The sequence below is a fragment of the Sturnira hondurensis genome, unplaced genomic scaffold, assembly GCF_014824575.4.
Source record: "Sturnira hondurensis isolate 20B ecotype Veracruz unplaced genomic scaffold, ASM1482457v3 Scaffold0007865, whole genome shotgun sequence".
Lineage (NCBI taxonomy): Eukaryota > Metazoa > Chordata > Mammalia > Chiroptera > Phyllostomidae > Sturnira > Sturnira hondurensis.
The window spans coordinates 10,291,516-10,318,004 of record NW_028080496.1 but is presented as its reverse complement, the minus strand read 5'-3'; the positions used below and the strand labels follow the sequence as shown (position 1 = coordinate 10,318,004).

General features: G+C 43.1%; 1 protein-coding gene across 10 annotated transcripts in view; it reads right to left on the bottom strand.

Annotated features, from left to right (window-relative positions):
• MEF2A (myocyte enhancer factor 2A) overlaps positions 1–26,489 on the bottom strand; it is a 104,543-nt gene that overhangs the window by 21,336 nt on the left and 56,718 nt on the right. For 7 of the 10 annotated variants that reach the window (XM_037053727.1, XM_037053725.1, XM_037053729.1 and 4 more), the window contains 4 exons: positions 20,418–20,621; positions 4,709–4,846; positions 2,116–2,335; positions 1,141–1,200 (listed from right to left, as the gene is read on the bottom strand). In XM_037053727.1, coding sequence (XP_036909622.1) covers positions 1,141–1,200; positions 2,116–2,335; positions 4,709–4,846; positions 20,418–20,621 — 622 coding nt within the window. Of the gene's footprint in view, positions 1–1,140; positions 1,201–2,115; positions 2,336–4,708; positions 4,847–4,911; positions 5,044–20,417; positions 20,622–26,489 lie in introns of all 10 variants that reach the window. The other 3 variants (XM_037053731.1, XM_037053733.1, XM_037053734.1) reach the window with 2 other exon arrangements.

The following is a 26,489-nucleotide window of genomic DNA, read 5'->3' as shown; positions in this document are numbered from 1 at the left end:
AAAAATACATAAAATAAAATCTTTTAGATAATAAAATGAAATTAACAACTAAAATGAAAGATTTTTTCCCCTGAAAGTTTGGGCCAAAAACGTGGGTGTGCATTACACACAGGAAAATACGGTAATTCTGCACTGATTCCTACATATAGGTCACTATCTGTTCTGTAATTGTCTTACTCACAATGCCTACTTATTTCTCATCATTTTAAATTAAGTTACTCAACCATCTCCACAGCCTGTTATATGTTTTTGTGGAATGAAGGTGTGTGCCATCAGAACTGTCCCTATGAGGGATCTGTTTTCCGATGTCTCCAGGGACACACGGCAGTTTAAAAGCAGAGGGGAGCACCTGCTCTGACCCTCAGTAACTACGGTGATCTCAGAGTAAGAGACCGGGGTGATCAGTGGGATGACAATCCAAAGGGATACACTTATTCTGACAACTCTTTGACACATGTGCCACATGTTTGGCCGTTGTAAGATGATAACTTGTCTTTACCAGCACCCAGGGTGGGGCAGGCATCTTGGTGGCAGGGTTGAAACTGCTGGTCATCTTGGGAGGGGTCCCAGGTAAGAGAACCAGCGCGGCCACCACCACGATGAAAGGTGAACTTCTGCACACGGCCCCCGAGACGGTCCCTCTGGAGGCCGCCCTCTCGGCCCCGAGTCTCAGAAGGCAGCCGCCATCCGCACTGCAACCTCTCCCAAAACCTCCTGCGCTACTGTAAGGTGTAGCAGAGTCTACTAGTCTAATTTTGGCAAGAACAGGGGATAGGGAAAGCTTCTCCTTCACAGTTCCGACGTCAAAACGGTGCCAAGGCAATTTAGTCTCTAGGAGAGAATCGTGCCTGCTATGAAGGAGGCACTCAATAATATGTATTGAATAGATGAGCAACTGAATTTAAGGCCAAGGTGAATGGAGTAAAACAGGGGAGTTATGAAAAAAATGTTACGTCTTAGTAAAAGTACCCTGCAAAAAGAAATTGGGCCTACGGAGGGAAATGTCCCCTTCGGTCACACATCCCCATTTTTCCTCTGGTCTGAGAGAAGGCTGTGAGTCGGGGGTGGGGGGGGGGGTGGGGGGACTTCACCTCAGACGGGACAGACGCCCACGAAGTGAAACGGCGGGAAGTCACTCACCAACTGGGCTGCTTCCGGCTCCGTTTGGCACCGTGAGGTCTGCGGCGCTCAGCATCCCACCTGACAGCCACACAGAGAGAGAGGGGAGAGGGCAGGTTGAGTACGAACCAGCTCTCCTCACCTGAATGACTGAGAACAAAGTAAGCAGAGGTAACCCTCACTCCATTCCCCAAACCACAAAAACTAAAGCCAGCCCAGTCTGAATTTGCAATACCGTGTAACAGAAGCAGGTTAAATCACCAGCCACCATCACCTGAAGGGTAAGTCGTAAGTAAGGATATGAAACAATTACAGTAAGACAGATAAAGTAATAGAATAATTAATAGATTATAACACAAGAATAAACTCTGTGTTTCACACACTTGCGACCGTGAACCTCCCTGTGCCCACGCCTACAGGCGGGCTCAGCTCTAAGTCAGACGCGCCTGGTCCCTGTGCCTCAGTACCGGAAGGTACAGACTGACACGAGAGAGCAGTGCTAACGCAGCACTACTCAGTCTGGGATGGCGCTCAGAGTGATGCAGTGAATGCACCACGAATTTCTGCTGAGTTAGCAAACAAACTCAGGCAGGGAGCGATGCAAGAGACACTAACTCCAGTCAGTTAGGTCCAGTCCTGTATTTTAATGAGTGATCCACCCTCAGCCTGAAATCTTTTCTCACGACGCCCTAGGTCATGTCCTGCCTAGGTCACGAACCTGTCAAGGTTCGTCTTTCCCAAGACAAGGAAAGCTCATGGATTGAGCTTGAACCTATAGGCAGGTTGTCTATACGGCTCCACTGGCCCTGACACAGTGCTAGAGCCACGGCAGACTGTCTCAAAAAGTACTCTCAGAGAGAGCCAATTGTGCAGGACTGGCTCTTGCTTATTACAACAATAAAATTAGGAGTAGCAGAATTAGGAACTGCTTGCGTCAGCAATTCGGTTTTCCACCCCTTCTGTCTAAGAGCTGGCAGAGCAGACACCCCCACGTACCCGCATTGCCAGTGCTCGGTGGCCTCTGAGGGGTGCCAGGGGACACATTTCTGTGCAGTGCGGCCTGAGGTGGAGAGAGCATGCTTGAGTCTGCTAACGCGGAGCTGGCCGCCAAAGACGGGGACACGAGGGAGCTCCCTGGGTTCGTGTAGGACAGAGCACTGGGGCTGCTCACAGGGACTGTGACGGACATCGAGAAGTTCTGAGGTGGCAAGCCGGGCTGGAAGGAAGGAACAAGGAAGAGAAAGCCGTCAGTTCTCATTTCATCATTACTAAATGAGCTCAGTAACACGTGAACTTGAACTTGACAAGGTAACTCCAACAAGTTTTAACTTGAACTCGACAAGGTAACTCCAACAAGTTTTAACTCCAACTTGACAAGTTATTAAACGTGGAAGATGGGGACAGGTTCTCACTAACTGACTTGCAAATTTAAGCCATTTTCTTCAGAATTACATTTAAACACAAGTATGTTCAACATGAACCTTTTCTATTTCAATCTTTTCCATCCTAGTATGTATACACTAAAATAATGTATATAGTACATATTTCAAACATTCACAGAGACGAAAATTAGACATCAGAACCTGATATTAAAGTACTCTTGTCAAATTTAGACATGCAATATATATCATGTTACCAAGAAAGCACAAATTAGTACTTTAATGAAACCTAGTTTAATAACATTATATTCCTATTGGGAAATTCCGATTATAATAAAAAGGGGAAGTGTATACAAATACTATAAACTTAGTACATAAAATTTTGGACATTATAAATAAGGCCTGGTATGATTTAAATGACTGACATTGTTAATGGACAAAACTAAAAAAATATAATAATAATCAAGTTATATATGTAGCACAATGCAATCTGAATGTAATGAAAGTGAAAAGAAATAATTAAACAACAAAATTAACTACTGACAAGCTCTCTTTAAATTGTGATTAAATTACAATTATAGGTGCTATCTTCCTTCCCTCCAACATATTCCACGCCCCCTTTAAGGTATTTGTTTCCTCATTCATTCTTCCATAGACCATTTACAATGTACTTGTTCACCAAGATAAATAACAATCCCCTATATAATTTAAAATGAGAGAAAAACTTCCCTCCTCCTCCTTTTTCAAACTGCTTTGCAAAGTAAGTTAACAATGCTAATTCAAAGTTGGAAGAATATAAAATAGTTTATGTACTCTATTCAATAGTTTACTTCAGGGAGAAAGTCAATATTCATTAATAGATAAAGGACATAAGATGAAAAAGTTTTCAAAGCTAAGGCACTTATTTACCAATACTTTTGCATCTTAATATTAACTGCACATTCACCAACATCCATATGAGGTCAGAAGGAATTTTATTTTTTTTGTTGGCTATTGTTTTTGTTGTTTTGTTTTGTTTTTTAAAAACAATGGTGTTTAGCACAAAAATAGCTCCTTATTTTTCATGGCTTGTATCGCACAGGATGACCCTGAAAAAGTCACCCACAATGCCTACGTCAGGGCACAGCGCTCCGACACTGACATAAATGCCAGCATCGGAACCAGGCTGCTCCAGGAGGCATGCACTGCCTTCGAAAACCAGACCGAGAACAGCTGCCTTAAGCAGGTGGCTCTTGCCAATGGAGCTTCCAGCAGGGGCTCTTTGGAGAGCTCTCAAAGGCGCCTGAGCTCAAAGAAATACTGTTCCCTTGTGGTCAGACATACGAGCTTGGAAGATTTTAGACCAACTCTTTGTTTTTGCAACCAGTTTAAGAACGCTGTTTCCTTAAATCAAAATAGAACCAGGGCTTTCTTCCTCCATACCTACAGGATACAAAAAGCATGGGAGTTTGGAGGTATGTCTGCCGAGTGGTATGAGGACATTTATAAAGAGTATATTAAACAATAAATGCTAAAATTCCAAAGAGCCAAAACATTCACAGAGACGAAAATTAGACGTCAGAACCTGATATTAAAGTAGTTGTCAAATTTAGACATGCAATATATCATGTTACCAAGAAAGCACAAATTAGTACTTTATTGAAACCTAGTCATTATGAATTATAATTGTTTCGTCTCTGTGAATTATAAAGAGCCAAAGAGTAAGCTACTATGACACAAGAGAATTAAAAATCATCTTGAAACACCAAATTTTGTAGCACATCCAACCATTTTATACTTTATAGTCTCAAGAGCTACTTAAAGTACATGCAATGTTTTTTTTAAAGTCATGGAAGGGAGAGAGAAGTCGTATGCATCTTACAGTTAAAATCATTGAAATTCAGAGCTGGACGAGACCTTACAAAGTACAGGAGGCAGCTCCCTCACTGTACGGATAAGGGACTGGGGCCCAGGACGTCTCGGGCGCCTACCCAAGGGACAGGCGGCAGTAAGCAGCAGAGCCTGGATCAGGGTGTTCCTCTTCACTTCTGTTTAAACGACTGAACGTGTACTGCAAGGGTTCGGCAACTTTACTTCAAAGTTCTACAAAACCCAAACAACGCTGCTTCCCCCTTCCACTGATCGCCGCCGTCACCCACGGTGAAAACACAGACGTGTGGTCAATCTCTTCATGCACAAGTTAAAAGCACAAACCATACTTTAGTACTCACTGCGATTTTATGATTCCGCATCATATTATCAAACTCCTCATTAATTTTTTTATACTTCTCTTCTGTGTGCGGAGTTAGCACATAGGAAGTGTCAGGGTCTGGGCTGTCGCACCCTCTGTGCTCCTTCTTGTTGAGAGCCTAAATGACGAAGTCAACAGAAAGGATCAACACGTAAAAAGGAGCGGTAAAGCGAAAGTACTTACAGGGCCTCGTTTGAAAATAAAATCACTATCTTCATTTAGTTTGCTGAGTCTGTCCTCCGAGAGCGGACTGTGCTCAAAGTAATCGTCAGCATCGGGGCTGTCACACCCGTTAAGGCCTTTCTTTCTTAACGTCTGAAATACAATTGGAAAATTCACACACATGATACTCACTTGCCACGGGTTTCTTTGTAAAATGTATTAAGAGAGCACAGACTGAATGGAGTTATAAAAAGGGCCACTGAAATGGCTGTCAATGATCGCAAATGCACTCTAATGCTCCAGTAAGGGAAGCCTTGGATGATGCCCCCGCTGCACATAAAGAGCAAAAGAATATTTATTTGTTCGGATGTTTTCCGTCCATACTTCCAAGAGAATACTAATAAATTAGTCACTGCTCTGACAGTTACAACCCAATCCAATTAAAGCCTCGTCAACGTATCTGCTAGGGCCAATGAGTGTGGGAACTGAAACAGAAATGGAGCGAAATGATGCTGTGAGAAGTTATGACGGCGCCTTTACAAAATGAGCAGCTCGGCACCTTCCTCTACTGACATCCCGCTCTGACAGTTATCCCAGTCCCCAGGGAAAATCAGCACGCTATCCCGATAATTTCATTTTTAATTTGCTCTGAAATACTATCATTTTCCTATATAATTTTGAAGTATAAAAACTCAAGTAGTTATTTAATATATGACAGGAATGACTCTTTCCTATGTAGAATGACCATATTAGCAAGCTTACATATTTTTAAAGTTACTAAAAAATAAGTTATTCAGCATGTATCTTCCCCAATCTCTTTGTATACAGATCCTTCAAGGACTGATTGAATCCACTAAAAGTGACTTTCTTGAGAATTTTATTGAATGTCAACAAAGTATCTCCTGGACCAAAATGACTTCTTTTTCTTCCTAATACTGTAAAAATATAGTGAACGGTTGGTTTTCTAATTTTAATTTTTTTTTAAATTAAACTCATCAAGAAATGACTTGTCAAGTATTTAAAACCAAAGGCTTGGCAATCTGTAGAATACTAATTTACTTCTAGAATGTCTATATTTTTAAAAAATTCTGGGTCTTATTTCAAAGCAGAATTACTTATTTCAAAGTAGAATTTAAATAGCTCTGAGATTTGTTGATCTTCTGCCCAAGCACAAAGAAATTGGGGGAAGTTAAAATTTCCCAGGTAAGCCTCCCTTACAGAGCTACTTTAGTTAGAGAAAGTGGTTTGACCAACAGACTAACACTAGATAAGTTCACTAATAAATAATGATTGAAGTTACATTTAAATAAGATCTTTTTCCCAATTCATAACAATAGATCTTGGTAGCCTTTAAAACATGCTTACAATAACTGAGAATGCTTATTTTATGCCTTTGTTTCTTGAAAGTAGAAAGTAAACACACTACACATTAAGATTTGAAAATTTGTTCTTAGTTTCCCTGAAGTGAAATTATTTTCACTTGACTAAATGTGATTTTGTTTATGCTGAGAGAATCGTAAGAAATCATCGGTATAGCTATGTCAGCCCCTCAGGTCGCTTTGGTAGGTGCTAGGAATGCCCCGCAATGCCTGACACCCCCCACAGCCCAAGCACTGACCGTGGGCAGAGTGAACACGACACCTGTTTCTCACACGGCAGCCCCGCACCCTAAGTGCTGAGGGTCTAACCGACACAGGGCCTTTCCTGCGGACTTAGCCATAGAAGGTGCTGTTGCGGAGAACTGAAGGCTGAGGACACGCGTCCTCCCCCATTCGCGGCAGCGAGCTCTGCCTGCCAAAGCTCCGCCAGTCGCTATCTGCAGGGAGGATGTTAACACTCAGACCACTGGTGCCCAGTGAACTCCCCTAACCTGCCGAGCCCCAGGAACAGAACAAATAGAGCAGGTGCCTACACACAGACCCGGACACGCAGTTGTTGATTTATTCCCGCCTGCGATCTCCAGATGTTTCCCCCCATATCCACCTATTTTGGACCAGGAAACTCAGAGCCGCACACTCGCAATAATAGCGATTACTGAGTGTGCATCTCTCTTTGGACATTTTTCAGCTGCAGAAAAAAAGGGGCAGGGCTTGAGTTTCACAGTGACGCGCAATTCTCACCCTACCACAGCAGGGTTCCCCCAACCTGCACTCGGGAGGAAGGACAGCCTTCTGTGCCCCCAGCCCTGTGAGCCTCCACATCAGAGGGGTTCCCGTCACTGCGAGGGAAGCTGGGAGTCCGTATCAGCTCTGCAGATAACAGGCTAGTGCACCTCTGCTGGGAAGCCAACGTGCGCCGTCTTATCACCAGAGCATGAAGGGTTGTTCTGAGGACCCGACTACCATAAAAAGGCCTCTTCTGCCTTCTTTATCATCACCGCCTAGCATAACAGCACAGCCTTCTCCTGGGCCACTGGCACTCACGAGAGGAATGCTGTCACCTATTAGCGAGGCCAGGCGAGGCATACAAGGAACAGGCTGGCCTCGGGCTTTTCCACCTGCTTCACATGTGCCGCCACAGAAACACTTGCTCAGTGAAGAAGACAGCCACAGAAGTCCCCGCACTACAAGGAATCTGCTCTTCAGTGGGGAATCACCCTGAGGACTCACGCTGCGCACTCGCCACGGCCACTTCTGCGACGCTAATGCTCCATGCTCTGAAGGAAACGAGACTTGGAAAGGGCTCCGCTCTCGTACGCGGGGCTGACAGTTTGCAGTGCCGCCAAGGCAAACTTAAAGGCAAACGCAATTGTGCCAAATAATCTGGAATTTCAGGGGCACAGACCACTCAAGTTGATCTCTCCTAGTTGTGTTCCTTACATAACTCCTTTCTGAAACACACACACACGCTAGAGGATCTGCTGTGGTGCGCAGCTGAGCTACCCCTCACTTCAGGCTGACTGGATACAACCCATGACCTTCATGACAACACTCCAAAATGCCCTCCTGCCGAGGCGTGGAAGGACCACAGTTGAGGCTTTTTCTGCACTGGGGAATTATGGGCTGATCACAAAGCTGGTTAACTCAGGAAGAGAACCTGCTGATCGGCTGTGGGGGCGGAGGACACACCGGGCAGACCCTTGGTGCTTCACCTTCAGGAAGCCAGGGATTCCTTCCCGCCTTGGGTAACATCTGCCCATACTCTTCCAAGAAATTCCCCTTTAGCTTGAGCTACTTCAAATAGATTCCTAGACCTCACAGTCAAAGAAACACTGAACAAAACTGCCATAACCCTTTAGGTAGGTCCCGTAACCAGTCTGGCTAGTGCCTCCCCAGCCCAGAGTCCAGAAAGCCGGGAGCAAGGTGACTGAGGGTTATTTGCTGCTTGGGGCCAGAGGAAATGGGTTCACAGTGGCACCTACACCAGCAAAGACCTTTAACGTCATGTGTTCTGTTGTTTCACTTACAAAGTATTAGCAGCCTTGTCTTTCAAGTCAAGAAAACACATATAGAATTCTGGGTATACATTACTGCTTGGCAGGCCCCGTGTGTTTGCCTCATACTTTCTAGTTTCTATTACCAAATCTGCTGCTGAAACTGAATATGGAGAGAATGAGGAAGAAGTGGGAAGGCAACAGGGAAAAGAAACTCGAGGAGGCAAGAACAATGATGTTTAGACTTTATAAATATATCCAGGTTTTCTGTTACACGATACACGTAAGAAACATATTTCAAAGTGAATTATAAATCAGACAGAGGCAGTTAACTAAATAGATTTCTTTTGGCTTATCTTCTCTCACCAGCGTGAAATAAGATAATTTTCTTATGCTCTGATGTGAGAACTAATCAGCAAAAAATAATGCATTTAAAATTTTAGATACTTATTCTACATTAAAGTTATATATACATACATGTGTATATACATATATATATACACACACACACACACACACATACACATATAATCTTTGGTGTTTGTGTACAAAGTAAAGAAACCTAGTATTCAGGATATTTTTCATCAGAAATGTGTTTAAATAAATATTTGAATAATGAAGATATAATATCTGACATAAGGACTGATAAAAACCCCAACTGGCAATTTCAGGACTCTTGAGGAGCACTAACTTTTGGATTCGGGGGCCTCTACTGCCTGAGAGTTAACTGAGGCCGGGCCTGACCAGACTGCATTGCACCTGCTGCCTACAGAGAACTGCAGTGCTCTTTAATGTATGTTCAATTCCATAATGATAATTGCAAATGCCATTCCCAGCTAACAGAATTGCCCACTTAGAAGTAAAGCTACAGAACGGAAAGCACTCAGGAAGCCCACGTGCACGGTTTTCAGTGCACAGGGAGCACATCAATTAAACCAGTCCACGAGATCACCACCCATCAGCAGATCTCATTTCCGTGAGGCGGCTGAGCAGCGAGCACCCCACAGAGGCCGGCTGCACGGATAACCACTCAGATCTAGCACAAGGTACGGATGAGTACTTGTGAAATAAAGGAGTAACGTCTTCAGTTCCAAAGAACTTAGACTATTAGGATTTTTTAATGACAAAAATTCTCCTTTTCCCCCATTTTAATCATTGTTTCCAATTTTGAAAGATATTTCTTACACATAAGGAAAAGTACATCAAAATGTATATAAAATTCAATGATTAGGAAATGAACAGCAGTAATTCTGATCAAGTCAAAAAACCGACCAGAGCCAGACCCCTCTGTATCTGCCTCAATCACACAACCCTGCAGGGCCAGGGCCTCCCTAATTCTGCGATGACCACTTTCTGCATTTTCCTGATAGGTCTGCCACAAGTACACAGGTCCCTACAAATATAATTTAACTTTGCTTACTTTTGTTACCTTGTGAAAGAAACATATACTCTACGTTATTTTGTCTAGCCTCTTTATATGCACTGTACATTCTGTCTTGCCTCCCTCCTATATGAGAGTTGTCCACAGGACTGCACTCAGTTACACTGTTCATTTCCATTGAATACTGTGTTACGTGGCGGTGGGGGTGGTCCATCCTTTCTACTGCAGATAGCGACTACTGCAGTGCTTCAGGTTTTTGGCTATTACAAAAACGGTGCTATGTATATTTTTGCAGATAGTCAACTGTGTATCTTAACACATTTCTCTAGGGTATATTCTAAGGAGTGAAATTGTTAGTTCATAAAATGTTAGCCCTGGCTGGTGTGGCTCAGTATACTGAGCACCGGCCTGCAAACCAGAGGATCGCTGGTTAAGATTCCCAGTCAGGGCACATGCCTGGGTTGCGGCCAGGTTCCCAGTACGGGGCGTGCAAGAGGCAATCAATGGGTGTATCTCTCACACATAGGTGTTTTCCTATCTCTTCTCCCTCCCTTTCCTTTTCTCTAAAAACAAATAAATAAAATCCTTAAAAAAAATTAAAAGCGTCAGTCCTCAGTTATACGAGACAATGCCAAACTGTTTCCTAGTAGTTGTACCAATGAACATTTCTACATGCAGTGAGGATTTAATTTGTATTACTCTGATTACTAAGGCAGTGAAGCACATGACACAGCTATCGGCCATTTGGATTTTCTCTTTTGTGAAGTGCCTGTCAGACACTTGGCCAAGTGTGCTACTGAGTTGTTTCTTTTTCTTACTGCTTTATAGTCACTTGTATTTGTAATCAACATGATTCCTTTGCTAATTTTATGCACTGTAAAAAATCTTTTCCCATTCTGTGACTTTTTAAAATACTTGTCTCTGGATGAAAAGAAAATGGGTTAATTTTAATGAAGTCAAATGTCTCACTTTCCCCCCTTTACAGTTTTCCTGTATGGTAGTAATTTCCTATGTCCTGTGTAAGAAAGCTTTCCCTGCCTCCACATGAACACGCTCTCCTGTGTCACCCTCTAGAACGCCCTTCCCACTTTGGTCTGTAATTTTCAGGGAGGTGGGGGTTTTGCTCGGGACACAACCACACCGCCTTCACAGTGTGAGAGGCGTCTCAGGAACACACAGACAGCATTCCAGCAGAAGCTCGTCTGCTTCTTCAGGACACAGCCGACAGCCTCGCTCTCATCTCCCTTCCCGGAGTGAAGGGCACTCTTCTTGACAGCAACCTCCACATTACTAACCCTACCACAATTAAGAGATGAGATAACTCAGTCTATTTTTTAGAACTATGAACTTAGCCCTGGCTGGTGTAGCTCAGTGGATTGAGCGCGGGCCTGCGAACCAGAGAATCTCGGTTTGATTCCCAGTCAGGGCACATGCCTGGGTTGCAGGCTGGTTCCCTGCAGGCCAACTCCCAGCAGGGGACGCACGAAAGGCAACCATACATTGATGTTTCTCTCCTTCCCCTCTAAAGATAAATAAGTAAATAAAATCTTAAAAAAAAAAAAGAACTATGAACTTGTTTTAAGATGCCAATTATCTACTGCTAGATTGTTGTTCTTGTACCCCTTACTTGAGCACCTTTTAAACAGCCCTCAGGGCTGCCGAGTGCCCATGGGACAAAGGCTGAGCTCAGCCTGCTCTTCAAGGCATTGCCCACCAGCGACTCCCAATCTGTCTCTTCCTCACCTTTCCTCTCCCCTATACAAGCTCTACTTCACAGAATCTTTTGTACGATGTGTGTTGTGAAGTAAATATTGAAGGGTTCCCCCCCTGGAAGTATATCCAGCTTTCCTAGCACAAAAGGCTTTCCTTTTCTAATGTCCCTTGGCACTTTTGCCAAACATCAATTAACCATACTCATGTGACTCTAACATTTCTGAGCTCTCTGTTCTGCTCCACTGAGCTAATATCCATCCCTATGCAAACACCGAACTCTCTGTGTTACTGTAGCCTCACAGTACGTCCTACAGGTGGGCCATTTGGCTAGAGTAAAACAATTGGCAATTTCCCTCCTCTTTCCACCACCCTGATTAGTGTATTGGGCGGGGGCCGGGGGTGAAGGTATATGATCTAAACCAGTACGACTGAATTAACTTTAGGACACTTGCTTGAGGTGGGGCACAACTGATCTCTCCTGCTTGATAACAGTGCTTAACAATGCGGCACCCACTAGCCGCATGTGGTTACTTAAATATCATTAAAATTAAAAATCTGGTTCCTCACATTCCCGTGCTCAGCAGCTGCACGTGGCTAACAGCTGCCATCCCAGCCGGCACAGACACAGAGCACTTCCGTCACCATGAGGTGTCCCACTGAAAGGGGCTGCCTGAGAGGCTTCCGTGTGCAGGTGCAGGCCCACAGCAGCCACCGTCAGCATGAGAACACCAGCATCGGGACGAAGCTGACGCCGGAGGGAAGGCAGAAACCTGGAGCCCGGTTCAACAGAGGCCGATCTCCACTGCACCGCTGGGGGTTTGGTTACTTGATATTACAAACACCCCCATTTTAAAGGCCAGTTCCAGTCAGGTCTTCTGCTGCTTGCGACCAGGACAACGGAATACAGGCTAGTTTCAAAAACGCTTTCACACACATTATCTTAACTGAGCCTCAAAGTCCATGAGGTTTGGAACTTTAATACTAATCTCTCTTCCTATAAAACATTGAGCGTAGTAGCTGGTGATCCTAAACATTCAATAAATAACTGGTTAATATGGCCAAAAATGCTAATTATAGAAACTTACTTTGAATTACAACTAAGTGAATATCAAATAATAGGATCTGAGAATTAATAATACCCTTCACAAAACTGTATACCCACCTAAACTGTTATTTTCTACCTACAGAACAGGACTGATAGATTCTCTACTCCTCAGAGCAACAATTTTCAAAAGCTTAATTCAACTATACAAACATGGAAAATGGCAATAAAATTATTTTAATTATACAATATTATGGGATAATCCTACAGGAACACTAATTGCATTAAAAAAGTATGCTGAATTTTAAAATTCCTATACAAATACTAGTTGCTATTTCTAAGTTCTTTTTGCAGAACATAAGCATTTTCGAGGTTTTCAAGACAGATTCTGGAAATAATAACCAGAGCCCATAAGTTAACCAAAAAATAACAAGTTATATGAAAACAGATGTTCTATAAAGTCAAACCCTGAGAGAAACCGTCCCCACTGGATTACAAGAGGCGAGGTCCAATGCAAACCACCAAGCGCTGGCTCGCTCTCTGAGACTCAGGCGTGCGGCTTCTTCACGAAGCTTTAACCACTGAGCTCAAAACCAGTATTACAAGCTTGCCTTCTGGTGTCTTCGTATTAACAAATGACAATAAGAACTACGATAAATGTCCCTTGAGTCAAGAAATATAACCCCATGTCAGTGTACCCACACATATACCATTCTTCACAGAATACCCTTCGGGTATGCAAGAATCGGAGCATGTACTCCATGTCGGGAATCCACGAGCCAAACAGCACTGTAAGATACGTTTACTCTTCCAAAACGTTGGAGGTGCACAGTGCCGCCGGGAATTGCACAGGCACAGCACTCTTTGAATTAAAAGTAGAGCGACAACTAGTCTGTGCCAAGAAGACACACCTTGACTACAGATCCCTAAACAGAGTTTCTCGGAACTAAGCTACAAAACTCAAAATAAATATGAAAACTGCGCAGCTATCTGCTTAATGTTGACTATGTGTTTTAATAGCCAGGTTTAAAAAACCTGCATGTCTGCATTAGCTACATTTTTCTGAAGGAACTGAAATATCAGACTGAATCTCACTTCACGAGCAGACACGGGACACTTTCACGTATGGTAAGAACCCTCCATCTTCTGCTCTAAATGAGATTCCAGCTCTAACTGTAGTATAATACATATGCTGAATGATTCATACTTGATGGGGAACTTCAAAATCTTGGGGTTCTGAGTGTGCTGAATCCTTCTGAAGCATAACCAACAAAGGGACTTACGTGGGAAGACAATAAAATAGCCAACATGTCAACTTGTTAGGGAAACAGCAGGAACACGAGCCAGTTACCACTATAGTGTAGTGTCTGGAGCCATGCCCCATACACAGTATGATAAATATCAATGCAGTAAATAAAAAATACAGAGAAAATGCATTTCATTCAACATTTTTACCCTTTCTCTTAACCCCTTTCAAAAAAAATCCAGTTCAAACCTAACACAATTTATAGCTTGGGAAGTACAAGACAGTAAATCCTAGTCTGCTATTCTTTTACGTTCTTTCAATAACTACCCAAATCTTCAGGAGAAAGTTAAGGGCCTCACACCCCTCTCTGGGATCTGGTTTACTGCACAGGTCTCGGCTCCTCCTAATCCTCACACCACACTTCCGCCGCACTCAGCTGACCCGAAATCTGTAACATAATGGTGCCATGCCTCCGTCCCTAGTCCCAGGTACGCTAACCCCCGGGCCTAGAACACCTGCTTCTAGCCCTTCTCTCTCCAACCCTGTCCTCTAGAGGGCTGTTTTCTGACTGTCCCAGTCCTCCGTGCCCTCCTCCTCCCACTGTCAAAAATCTGGCCCAGGTACCAGAGAACTGCCAGAGGAGAAAAAAAAAAAGAACAATTTATCTGATCATTAGCACTAACACACTTGCTCCCTGACAGAGAGAGATGTAAAGAGGACACACAGGTATTCATCAGTAATCACAAGACATGCATCACTGAAATGTGAGTTATACTGTACAGCAGGCTGTACCACCCTTTCCCCCAGGATCTCATGTTGATACATCAACAACATCAATCTCTGATGGAGAAAAATCTGACCTCAAAGAAAGAAAAAACACAGAGATGCACAGTTCCTGATAAGAAGCACACAATGAAAACCAATAATTGTGCGATGAGTAAGAATATTCGAATACAGAGCAAAATAAAAACCAGGAAACAGAAACTGCAAGAGCCGCGGTGGTCGCCTGAGATGGTGCGGGACAGGTGGGGGGAGGGGGGCCATGAGGATTGCGAGCCTCACCCTGTGCGTCACCGTCCTGCTGCGTCAGGCTCTGTTAGGGACAAAAGAGCGGGGCGGGGGGCTGGAGGTGAGGGAGGCTCTGTGCTGTCTTCACAGGTCTCCTTATTTTCCCCTTTCCCTGCCGCTCCACTGCAGCCCTGTAAAACATTAGGCAAGCCGCTTAACACTCCCTGTCTGCTCCGCTCCTCGTCTGCAACACGGGGAGAAAAGAACTGTTGGCTCGGAAAGATTCCCTGAGGACATTATAATACTGCCACGAAAATGCAACAGAATCACACTTCCCATTCTTTAAGGTCAGCACTAGGTAACCTCAGGAGATAAAAGTCATTCATCTTTCTTTTTTGCTCAACTGAGGAACCAGAGTCCCTTCCCACACACCCTCAACAGACCCCTGAACACACTCAAGAGCATTCATAACCACGCAGATTGGAAAACCCATTAGAAACGTGTTCCCTAGTTCGCAATTCACGATATTGCTATAGTATTTTGAATTGCTTTTAGAAAGGTCTTGAGCATTACAATTTCTGTTTGCTCACCGTTTGAAATTATTTCAGAGGCTATATTGTGGCGAATGAAAGTATTTTAGAAGCTGGATAACCACCGCCAAGGGACTTCATGTGAACTTGAAGCTTTTAGTCTTGCTGCACTCAGGACAGTTACTACAAGACTGCTTAGCCCTCTTCTGAAGGGTCTCTGACTCAGCAGGCCTGACGCAGGGCTGCAAAACTTAGATTCCCAGTAAATTCTCAGGAGATGCGGATGGATTCTGCTGGTTAGGGTACCACACTCTGAGAACTACTGATTTTAAATAATGTGCCACTGTTGTTACGTAATAATTAACAGGCCCATCTTATATTGATTTCTTTAAGAGCCTCATATTAACTTCAAAATATTCTCTAAATTCCTTTGTAATCTGAAAGTAGGCAGGGATTATCACAACTCAAAAAAGCAGATTTTTTTTCTTTCTTCAGAATCCAAATTATCATCATCTTACTTCATCTATCAGTGTGCCTCAATTTCCTCAACTGTAAAATGGGATCAGTAGAGAGATTTAATAAGATAATATAAATGTAAGCCCTTGGAAGAGTACCAGGTCATACTAAGTATTTGATAACTATTATCTGTTATTCTATTACAATTATCCTCGCTTATCTTCTGTTCATTACTGAGGAAAGCTTATTCACGTTTGCTACATGTTATATACTACTGGTATAGGTATAAAATGTTATCTACCTATGGCGAAATACCCCAGAGGCCCAACAGAGTCAGTGACGGGGGGAACAAGGGGAGGGGATGGGCGAAATCAAAGACCCAGGTTTTGGTGGCAGTTCTGCCGCTAAACTGCAGCCTGACTCAGCACAGGTCATTTCACCAGGGTCTCAATTTCTACTTCCGAAAACGCTTCCCTTGGATATGAAGATCACATGAGATAACACAAGCAGAATTTTTTTTTAAAGTACTGTAGTATCCCTGTGGTGAATAAAATAGCTCTATTTGGGAACAGTTCACAAGACATAAACAAGCAAGATCAGTGACCACAGCCCCTGTATTTAGATCCTAATGACATCACAATGATCTGAATCACCACAGAAGCTATTTACTGACATTCTCCAATGCCACCAAGTCATAGCTGTTTAAAAACTACTGAGCAGGAATATTTAACATTCCAAATACTCCTGCAAAGCAAAATTTCAAAAGGATATAAAAGTAATTCCAGGTGTTTATTGAGTAGCAGCTGCTGAAAATGCCCCCCTCGTGCCTTTAGAATGATGTTCACTGTGATGCAGGACCCTCCTATTGGCTCCGGGCTTCCACTCAGTTTAAATTCAATGTATGAAAACGTACGTTTGTACTGGCCATTGACGGGCAGTTTTCATTTCTAGTTGCTAAGACTTTAGGACATATCTAATGTCCTTATGCAATTGCATAATGTAATTTGCATAGTTTTAAATATTGATTTACTGAAAACTTGGGTGTTCTAACATTTTCTTTGTACATTTCAATTAAATTACTACTTTTTGTATCAATGCTTAACAACATAAAAATGTTCAATGCGTATCTTTGATTATGTTTTTTGTATAATGTCTCCTAATACAGGAAATAAAGTAATAAAGTAACTTTTTCCCTAAAAAGTACATTCCTGAAAAGTGGTATACAAACATTTTCAAACAAGATGTTATTTTAAACACAGCAGTCATACTCTCCATTTCAAAGAAATCCAGTTGCAGGTGCTTATGAAGTTTACCGTAATGACAACCGAATTCACCACTGTGTGAGTTTCCATCTTCACACATTTAGTTTTCTCAGTGTAGAAAGTATGTACATCCTACAAGACACTGCAGACCTTAATTTAAAATACCTAAGTGTCGCCTAAAATATGTAAGTGTTGATTTTTTTAAAGCTATATAGAAATAATGTTATCAGCTAAAGTTAACTAAAATTTTTAAAAGCTAGTTTGAAAACGCAGGTAGTATGAAATGAGGAAGAGCAAAGACAGATCATGCTGTAGAGGGTGTATAACACCCGTGGTGAAAAACAGAAAGGTAGAGAAATGTGAGTGTTGTGTCTTTCTGTTCACCCTCCATAGGCAAACACCAATAGCTGTAACATGTATTTACCACAGCGCTCCCAGAAAACACGCTAATTCCACAGGCATGACACAGGTGTATCCTTGCGCTGCAGACCACGCAGGTGTGGTGACGACACAGGATACCCATCCTCCTTTCTCCTCATAGCACGTCCCAACAGGACTCGTGTGTGGGAGACAGAAGAAGCGCATCTACAGAAGGCTCCATTTTAACATATTCAAGACTTTGTCAGAGGACAGTTCAGTAAAATGTTAGGGAAGTAAAATCCTGCTGAGTTTGGAGACTAACACGGGCTGCGGCGGGAAGTCAGTGCCTTCAGGCTGGACACTTTATGAAAGCAGTTCACCAAGTTCTCGGCCCCACTGCCGACCACGAAAAGCCAGCCTATCACAGTTGTGTGTGTGCCACCTGTCAGTGCTGATGTGTGTGCTCAGCCACGTGAGGTGGCTGAACCGTCTAGAACATCACACGCCGACGTGTTAGAAGTTAGAGATACAAGATCTTCTGCTGGAAAAAGTTGATCTCCATGACCTATAAAACTTGGGTAGAAAGAATGGTCTTGTGGCTTGAATTAGAAATCTGGAAATAATATCATTTTGCAGAGCTCACAGCACACAAAAGCCCCTCAAATATTTTTGTCAAAGGAACAAACGGGCATCAAAAAGTGCGCTTCCAATGACTGCAATTGTTTGAAAGGAAACTATGTAAAAAAGGAAAAAATACCTACAATGGTATTCTAAAAATATCCTTATTGAGACATTTGTAAAGCGTTTGAGAAAGTGGCCCACAGGGAAGTCAGAGGAAGTATCCGTCATTGGTTTGGCTCACGATCTCTGTGGCCGCACTAGCACCAGCCGTGAGCACTGCTGGTGAAAAGCACTCAGGTCGTACACGCTACTAGTGTACACACACCTTATATGTGTGGGGAAAGGATATCTTACGAATGTATCCACCCTCGTCTTGTAACGCGGGTTCACTAACATACGAGAAAGGCAAATTAAGCCTTATAATTTATTCTACCACAACAAATTAAACCCTTACAAACAACTGTGTTTTCTATCCACTGTTTTGATGCAATTCAGAACTTTATAAAAACATATTGGTAAGATTTATGCTCACTTCTAAAATGTTTAATTAAAAAGAAAAGATAAAAAAAACAATTGGTAACTGAACTGCAAAAGTTTTTCTTCATACTGAAACAGATTGTAACACAGGAAACTGCTAAAAACGCGTGGGGTCCCTCCTCCGACACTGATGGCTGACCACAATGGCAGAGATGAGCAGAGTGAGGCAGCCCCCTGAAACCTCTGGGAGGACCGAAGCAGACGGCCTTCTGCACGTCCACTGAGGAAGTCGGCGGCGGCTACGCACGGCTCCCTCAACTTCGGGGGCCAGGAGCAGCCCTTCTGCAACAGAGAGCACAGCGGTCAGGGGTCGGCAGGGTCGCTGCCTCCCAGAGTGAAACTTGCCTGACCATCCCTCTGTTGCCAGTAGAAAGTCAACACTATTATTTGTTTGACTTAAGGCAGTGCAAATTTTTATGAGAAATAGAGATTTAAAAAATATAACATCACTTTAAGCTAAACACACCAGGGATACTCCCCATTTCAAGGAAATTCAGTTACAAAGTCTCCTCTAAAGCCCACCTGAGTGGCGACCCCCTAATTTACACAACTTTGATTAGAAATTCATATCTACAGAACAGGAGGAAAGTTGACTGAATAGTTTGTACTGCATGTAAGTGGTAAGATATACCAAAACTGCTCAATGATAGAAAGTAACTTACAATTGACATAACTGCGTTAAGGGGTTGGCTAAAGACGTAACTGTGCAGTTTAATCGACTGTTCCCCGAAGGCCCAATTGAAAGCTCCTCACACGTTCGGACACACGTCTGGGGGAGGTCTGCAGGAGTGAGCCGCTTAAATAAAACTGAGCCGACCGAGCAACAGAGAGGAGTCCTAGCTATAATACCGCTACACTTTTTCTTCTCTTTTCAAACAATCAGTTAACTGCTAAAAAGTAATAAAAGTATTCTTTTAATACAAGTAGCAGAATTTTTTCTTTGTAGTAATTATGTACTATCCAAAAAGGAATGGCTAAGGCAGAGAAATATAGGGTAAACTTCAAACTCATTGTCAGAACTATAGTATCTGTGGAGGCAAAGAAATTAGATTTCTATAAAATATCTTTATCTTAATTTCGATTATTTGAATGAAATCTACATTGGAACTCCATTTCTTCTTTTATAGTTAGTTGTGCGTCATTTCCCAGGGTCACAGTACTTTCACCAAGGAAGTGCCTAATTCATTAAAATAGTTTTCTGCTTCAGTGAACTAAGCCAAAGTATGTATTTTTTCAAGTAGTGAAAAAGTTTGAACAGAAGTGAAGCAAAACCTCTAACCACAAACAACAAGGACAAAAGTAAACATCGAGCCAACCTAAAACGCTATTAGATGCGTGGGCAGGTACCTTTTACAAGAAGATTTTGCAACAAAAAAGCATTAAAGGAGAAGCATATTGGTTCTCCTTTTCGAAGGTTTAGTTTTAAAACACTATTTCCAAATAGAAAGAAAGCATTCTTTAAAGATCCCTTCTCTTTCTTTTCACGTAGTTAAATTGGCAGAACGATGAGAGATACTGGAAAGCAGCAGCTGAAGGAGAAGCAGGGCACAGCTAAGCACTAACGCTGACACCGTTTTCTTTCATTTCATCAGTGTTCAGAGCTATGGGCAATCACTGACGTACTGAAATAATTAAGACATTAAAACGACAACTTCATACTGTCCAGAGAGATATCTATATCTATAGATATAGACAGTATGTGTCTCAGACTATCAATTTAAACATTCATAGAATAAGCCAGAGATTACACTGGGTGATCGCTAGGTTACACTGGGTGCATGGTACACCGCCTAGTTTGTTTTTCTCGATGAGTAGGCTGTATTGATAACATAAGTGGTTCATCGTACAGCGACAATGAGAGCCTCCTAAGAAATGATTCCGAGAAAACATGTGTCTACCCTGTGGACATTTACATTCCGGGTGTAAAAACCACCCTGACAGCTAAAGTCATTCAACGAAAGACGAGCATCCCCGCGGGTCGGGCCAACAAGCTGTTACCTCGACAATGTCCGAGTTGGTCCTGCTCTCGTGCGGCTCGTTGTACTCAGTGTACTTGAGCAGCACCTTGTCCATGTCGGTGCTGGCGTACTGGAACAGCTTGTTGGAGCTGTTGAAGATGATGAGCGCGATCTCGCAGTCACACAGCACGCTGAGTTCATAGGCTTTCTTCATTAACCCAAACTTCCTCTTTGTGAAGGTGACCTAGACGACCAAAGAAATGAAAGTGTATTTTCACCAGAACCATTTAGGAGAACTTGAATACAGGCTACCTGAAGACGAGTCTTCCTAACACTGAGTCTGAATTCGAAGGAGGAGAGGTTCCCAGCCTCGTGCTCCCGTGAGCCTCTGCCTCCCTCACTGGCCCCAGGGCTACGGTCCTACGTGAACCCCGTACCTCTAAGGGCGCTGGAGCTGCCTGAGGTGGTGGTCCTTCCACCCACCCCGCTGCAGAAGCAAGGAGCCAGAGGAGGAGACATCGAACAGTGACCCCTCAGCATCTAGTCAAAACTGGTTCCCCTCAGAAACCCCCGGTCCCACATAGAGGCATCCATCATCACTCAGACTTTACTCCCCAAACAACTAAGCACCCACTAATCTAACTCGTACTTGCCCCTCCCTCCCAAGCCCTTCTCCTGTGACCACTAAATTTCATAGTCTAGGACCAGCAAATTCCCTAATGACCTTTAAATATTTATTTCTTTAAGTAAAAGCTGTCACCTGAAGTCCTCTCAAAAAGAGATCAATTTTTATTTGTTTTTAAACATTACATTCCCTATACTAAAGAACCTGGAACATATATCCCTTTTGTTCCCTATTCTCCCAAATTATTTTTCCTTCCTTCCCCTTCAAAACTCCCAGATGCTTTGAAGCTCAGGCCATGACATTTACACCCCCCAATAACCCTCCGGGTGGTGGGCACCAGGTGACCCGCTGGTCACTCCCTCTCACGCGCACTGAGAAGCATCATCTGACTACTTCTCTGTCTGGCCCTGCTCTCATCTCTGGTGCCTTCGGCATCGGCTGGGGGGAAACCGCTACCAATGCCATGGTCTCTCAGTTCCTTCGTCTCCTAACTTGCAAGTGATCAACTTCCACCACACGTCAAGCACCCACCCCTAAAACCCTACCTCCAACTCCGCCACCAGCAATAATGACACCCCTACCCCGAAACCTCACTTTCACGCATTCCACTGTACTGCCTCTTTTCCTGCTCCCCTCAGTTGCACTCTCTCTCCAGAAATTCTTTAAGCTTATCAAGTCCTCCAATTACTGATCTCACAACCTTGTTCCTATCTAGTCTCATGTCCTTTCTTACCTCTTGATTCCAGGATCCATCTCTATTTTCACTCCTTTGCCAGCCCTCACGATTTCTTCACCCTGTCTCACTCACACGCTTGCCTGGCGCAGCCCCAATCAGGGACTGACCCCTATCCAAACACCGAATTATCCCTGTCTCTCTGTCCAAGTAGCTCACACTCCTCCTGGGAACACCTGAGCTCATACACACACGCACACACTTGATGTTTCCAAGCTCCTGATCATAAAACTCAACATTCAGCGGTGCCTGACAGCCATAACTTCACTTGTCTCTTTAGCCCGCACTCCAGGTCAGCTACTTCCCACGCCTCAACCCACTGAGACAACAGACGCAGGCGCTCCCCATCACTGACTCGTCAGTTAAACACTGCATCTGTACCTCTCCACACTCTCCCGTCTCTGCTGCCAGTGTTGACATTTCCGGCCCTGCTCCTCCCCACACGCCATAGGCTTCCCTCTCCCCGCACAAAGGGTCTCCTTCCTCTCGACCAGGCCGAAGGCGGTAAGTACACAAACTTGCTCTAGCTTCTCCCCCGACTCCACACTGCTCCTGCGGCTGCCACCCCTTCTCCTTGCTCTACACTTCAGAGCACAAACGTTTGAAAGAAACATCCACAGTTGTCTCCAGTTTCACACCACCTGTTCTCTCCCCAACCTACTGCGCCCTCAGACTTCCACTCCTCATGTTCTACTAAGACTTGTCAATAATAACCTTCGATTTATGTGAATAAGGTCAATCGTCCCTTTTTTGTCCTTATCCTAGCATAACGTCAGCAGCATTTGACAAAGTTGACCATATTCTCCTTCTTCAAACACTTTTTCGCCAAGTGTTCAGCGCCCAACACTCTCCCGGTGTCCCTCCTCCTTCGGTGGCCACTGCTCCCAGCCTCGGAGCTGTGACCTCTTCCCCTGACCTGCGCTGGGTACCGAAGGGCCCAGGGGCTTCGAGCTTGAGCTCCTCCTCTTTACCCTCACAGTCCTTGCCAGGTGACTGCAGCCAGCGTCATGACTTTGAAAAACTATAAAGCTGCTCTTTCCACAGTCTTTTCCATTTCAGCAACTGGTACCACCCTCCATTCAAACAAAGCCAAAAAATCTAAGAGCTGTCCTTGATCCCTCTTACCAAATAACCTACCATACCAACCCATGAACAACTTGTACCTACTCTACGTCTCAGACATATCTCAAATGTACACACTTCTGTCTACACTGCTACCACCCTAGGCTAACTTATATCCCCTCTAACGTACATTATTTATGTAGTCATCTTCACTGCATTTTCTGTCTCACCTACTATACCCTACAGCAGTGATATTTGCCATTTACCTTCCAGAGTGGTATTTCTGACACATAAATCACAATGTGTAAGTGGGAGTTGAGTTTTTCATTGCACTGAAAGTAATATTCAAGCTCATTAAGCAAACAAAATAAATGATCTGGCCTCATTCTCGCTGACCTTATTTCATCACTCACAACTACCTTTGTTACTAAGAATTCCTCCTATAAATGTGAATCTTCATTTTAAAATAGGCTTATAAATTTTGGTACATGAAACATTTAATTTCATTTTATTTTTATGTACTACAAAATTTAAATATTTTAAATATCATTACTAATAAAGCTATTTCAGTATTTATTAGCCAAAATAAATAAAAATCCTATTTTTCAATTGCCATTTTACTCCAGGATTATAATCACTATAAAGAAAAAATAAAGCTAAAGACCTAACCTATAAAACTCAGTGCTTCTATAAATTGAGACACATTTTGCTTTAACCTAACCAGTTTTTCTAGTTTTGTATCAAATCCGAAACTCAGCATTATAATTCTCTAAATTGAAGAAGCTGGCTGCATTTAAAGATGGCTGTGCCATCTCTAAAAGACCTTCTACACTTAAATCCCAAGTACCTGCAGAGATTCTCACACGATATATATTTAGGCGTATCTTTAGTTCACTGTTGAACTGAAAAGTCAGTTAAGGCCCTGGCTGGTATAGCTCAGTGGATTGAGCGCGGGCCTGCAAACCAGATGATTGCGGTTCGATTCCCAGTCAGGGCACATGCCTGGGTTGCAGGCCAGTTCCCAGCAGGAGACGCACGAGAGGCCACTATACATTGATATTTCTCTCCCTCTCTCCTTCCCTTCCCCTCTAAAGATAAATAAATAAAATCTTTTAAAAAAAAAAGTCAGTTAAGACACTTAAGATTTCTGGCCGAGCACGTACGGGAGCTTGGAAGTTGCCACTCCATCCTAAAGACAAACAAAAAGCTGAATAAACTGAAAACTTAACTCTTCTTCAATCCCTCAGAGAACTGAGGTCAGAGGGCACCTTCTGCCACCCTCACCCCAAAACTGGAGCCAGTACCAGGGTAGGTAAACCAGAACCATAACTGAGGAGACTCTGGAGGCTTAGTGTGGACAAGATCAAAGTGAAAAACCCCAGGAGGGCCCAGCCTGAGGGTGACACACACATGCTTCTGCGTGTTTCACCTCCCTCGGTTGGGTCCCCACCAAGTCCCAGTGGTAAAGGTCAGGGAGATGCCCCTTGGGCTCCCAGCAGGGAGAGGGAAAAGGAGCCACTCTGAAGTACACCAGGGCATTCGTTGGTAACGAGGCCTGCCCTCAAGACAGATTCTGTTACCTGAGCCTAACTGACTGACTGACGGGGAGGAGGGAAACAGCCTTCCTCCCAGCCATCCTCACCCACCCAAAGCTGGGGGTGGGCACCACAAAGCACTCACAAAGTGCGCGGTCTTCCAACACAGGTTCACGAAAGACTGAGTCCTGATCACAGGATGACAGAACCCTTCTCCTCTTCCCGCACCACATGACTAAGGGCCTATTACTGCAGCACCTTTTACCTACTGTCTCATGCCTGGCTTTCTGCAAAAATTACAAGGAATACTAAAGGGCAAGAAACACAATCTGAAGACACAGAGCTAGCATTAGAAGCAGTGTCATATATGGCAGAAATGTTGGAATTATCAGACCAGCAATTCAAAATAACTATGACTAACATGCCAAGGGCTCCAATGGCAAAAGCAGACAACATGCAACAATGGGTAAGCCGAGAGATGGGAATTCTAAAAACACAACAATTTCAAATGCTGGCAATAAAAAATCCTGTAACACAAATGAATTGTCTTTGATGGGTTCATCTGTAAGCTGGAAATTAATAAGGAAAGAATCTCTGAGCTTGAGGCTATGTCAACAGAAACTGTGACTACTAGAATAAAGAGAAGTAACAGAAGAAGTATTTCAATCAATAACATTTGAGAATTTCCCCAAATTAATGTCAGACACCAAACCACAATCCGGGAAGCTCTAAGAACACCAAGTGGTATGAATGCAATCAACAAACAAACAACAACAAAAATTAAAACCCTTAAAACCCTAAAGTGACACCAAGGTATATCACATCTAAGCTATATAAAATCAAAGATTTTTTTAAAAATCTTGAAAAAAGCCAGAGGGACAAAACACCTTATATACAGAAGTGGAAATATAAGAATCACATCCAATTTCTCCTCAGAAACCAGGCAATGAAGAAGAGTGTTTCATGTGTTAAGGAGGAAAAACCCACTAACCTAAAAAGCTGTATCTTAAGCAATTACACTTCAGAAGAAATAAAGACTTTCCTAGACAAACAAAAACTGAGGAAATCCATTGCCAGTGGACCTGTTGTAAAAGAAATGTTGAAAGAAGTCCTTCAGAGAGAAGGAAAATAATACAGACCAGAAACTCTGATCTACATAAAGGAAGTACTGTTATTCTTAATTGATCTAACAGATAACAGTTTGCTCAAAATAACAGCAACAATGTATTTAAACGATTATAGCTTATGTAATAGGGGAAGGAACAACAGCAACAATACAAGGGACGAGAAAGGAGGAATTACGGGTACTTTGTTATTATAAGGCAGGTAAAACCTGTGAAACTGTACAGAGTTATTTGAAAGTAAACTTGGGTTAGTTGCAAATGTACATTGCAAAGTCTAGGGCAAGCATTAAAAAGAGAAAAAAACCTAAGTATAACTGATATGTTAAGAAAGGAGAGGAAATGGAATCAAAATAATTAAAACCACAAAAAGAAAAAGAGCACAAGATAAAAATAAAAACAAAGAACAAGAGTAATAAATAGAACATGGATGTAGTAGATACTAATCCAACAATCACTTTAAAAGTCAATGTTCTAAATTTGCCAATGAAAAAATAAAGGTTGTCAGTGAATCAGAAAACAATACCTAACAATACATAGTGCCCACAAGAAGCCCGCTGTCATATAAAGACACATGTGGGGTAAAGGCAAAGGGAGGGAGAAGGACACCCTCTACTAACACTGATCAAAAGAGAACTGCAGAAGCCGCATTAATCTCAGACAGAGCAGATCTCAGAGCAAGGAAAATTATTAGGAGTAAAGACAGGCACTACCTAACGCCAAAGGGGTCAATTCTCCAGGACGACATAACAACCCTCAGATCCTTCAAACATGTGAAGCAAACAACAGAGCATCAAAGATCTGCGATGCAAGAAGAAAGTGATGAATTCATTATCACAGTAGGAGATTCTGATGCCCTTCCACCAAAAATGCTGGGGAAAGCCGGTAAGGACTTTTGGGTGGATCTTGCACGATTGACACCCGCTTCACGCAGCAGCAGCAGCACACACACTACTCTCGAGCTCCCACGAAACACTAGGACAGACCACACTCTGGGCCATAAAACACAGCTTAACAAGTTAAAAGAAATCAGACA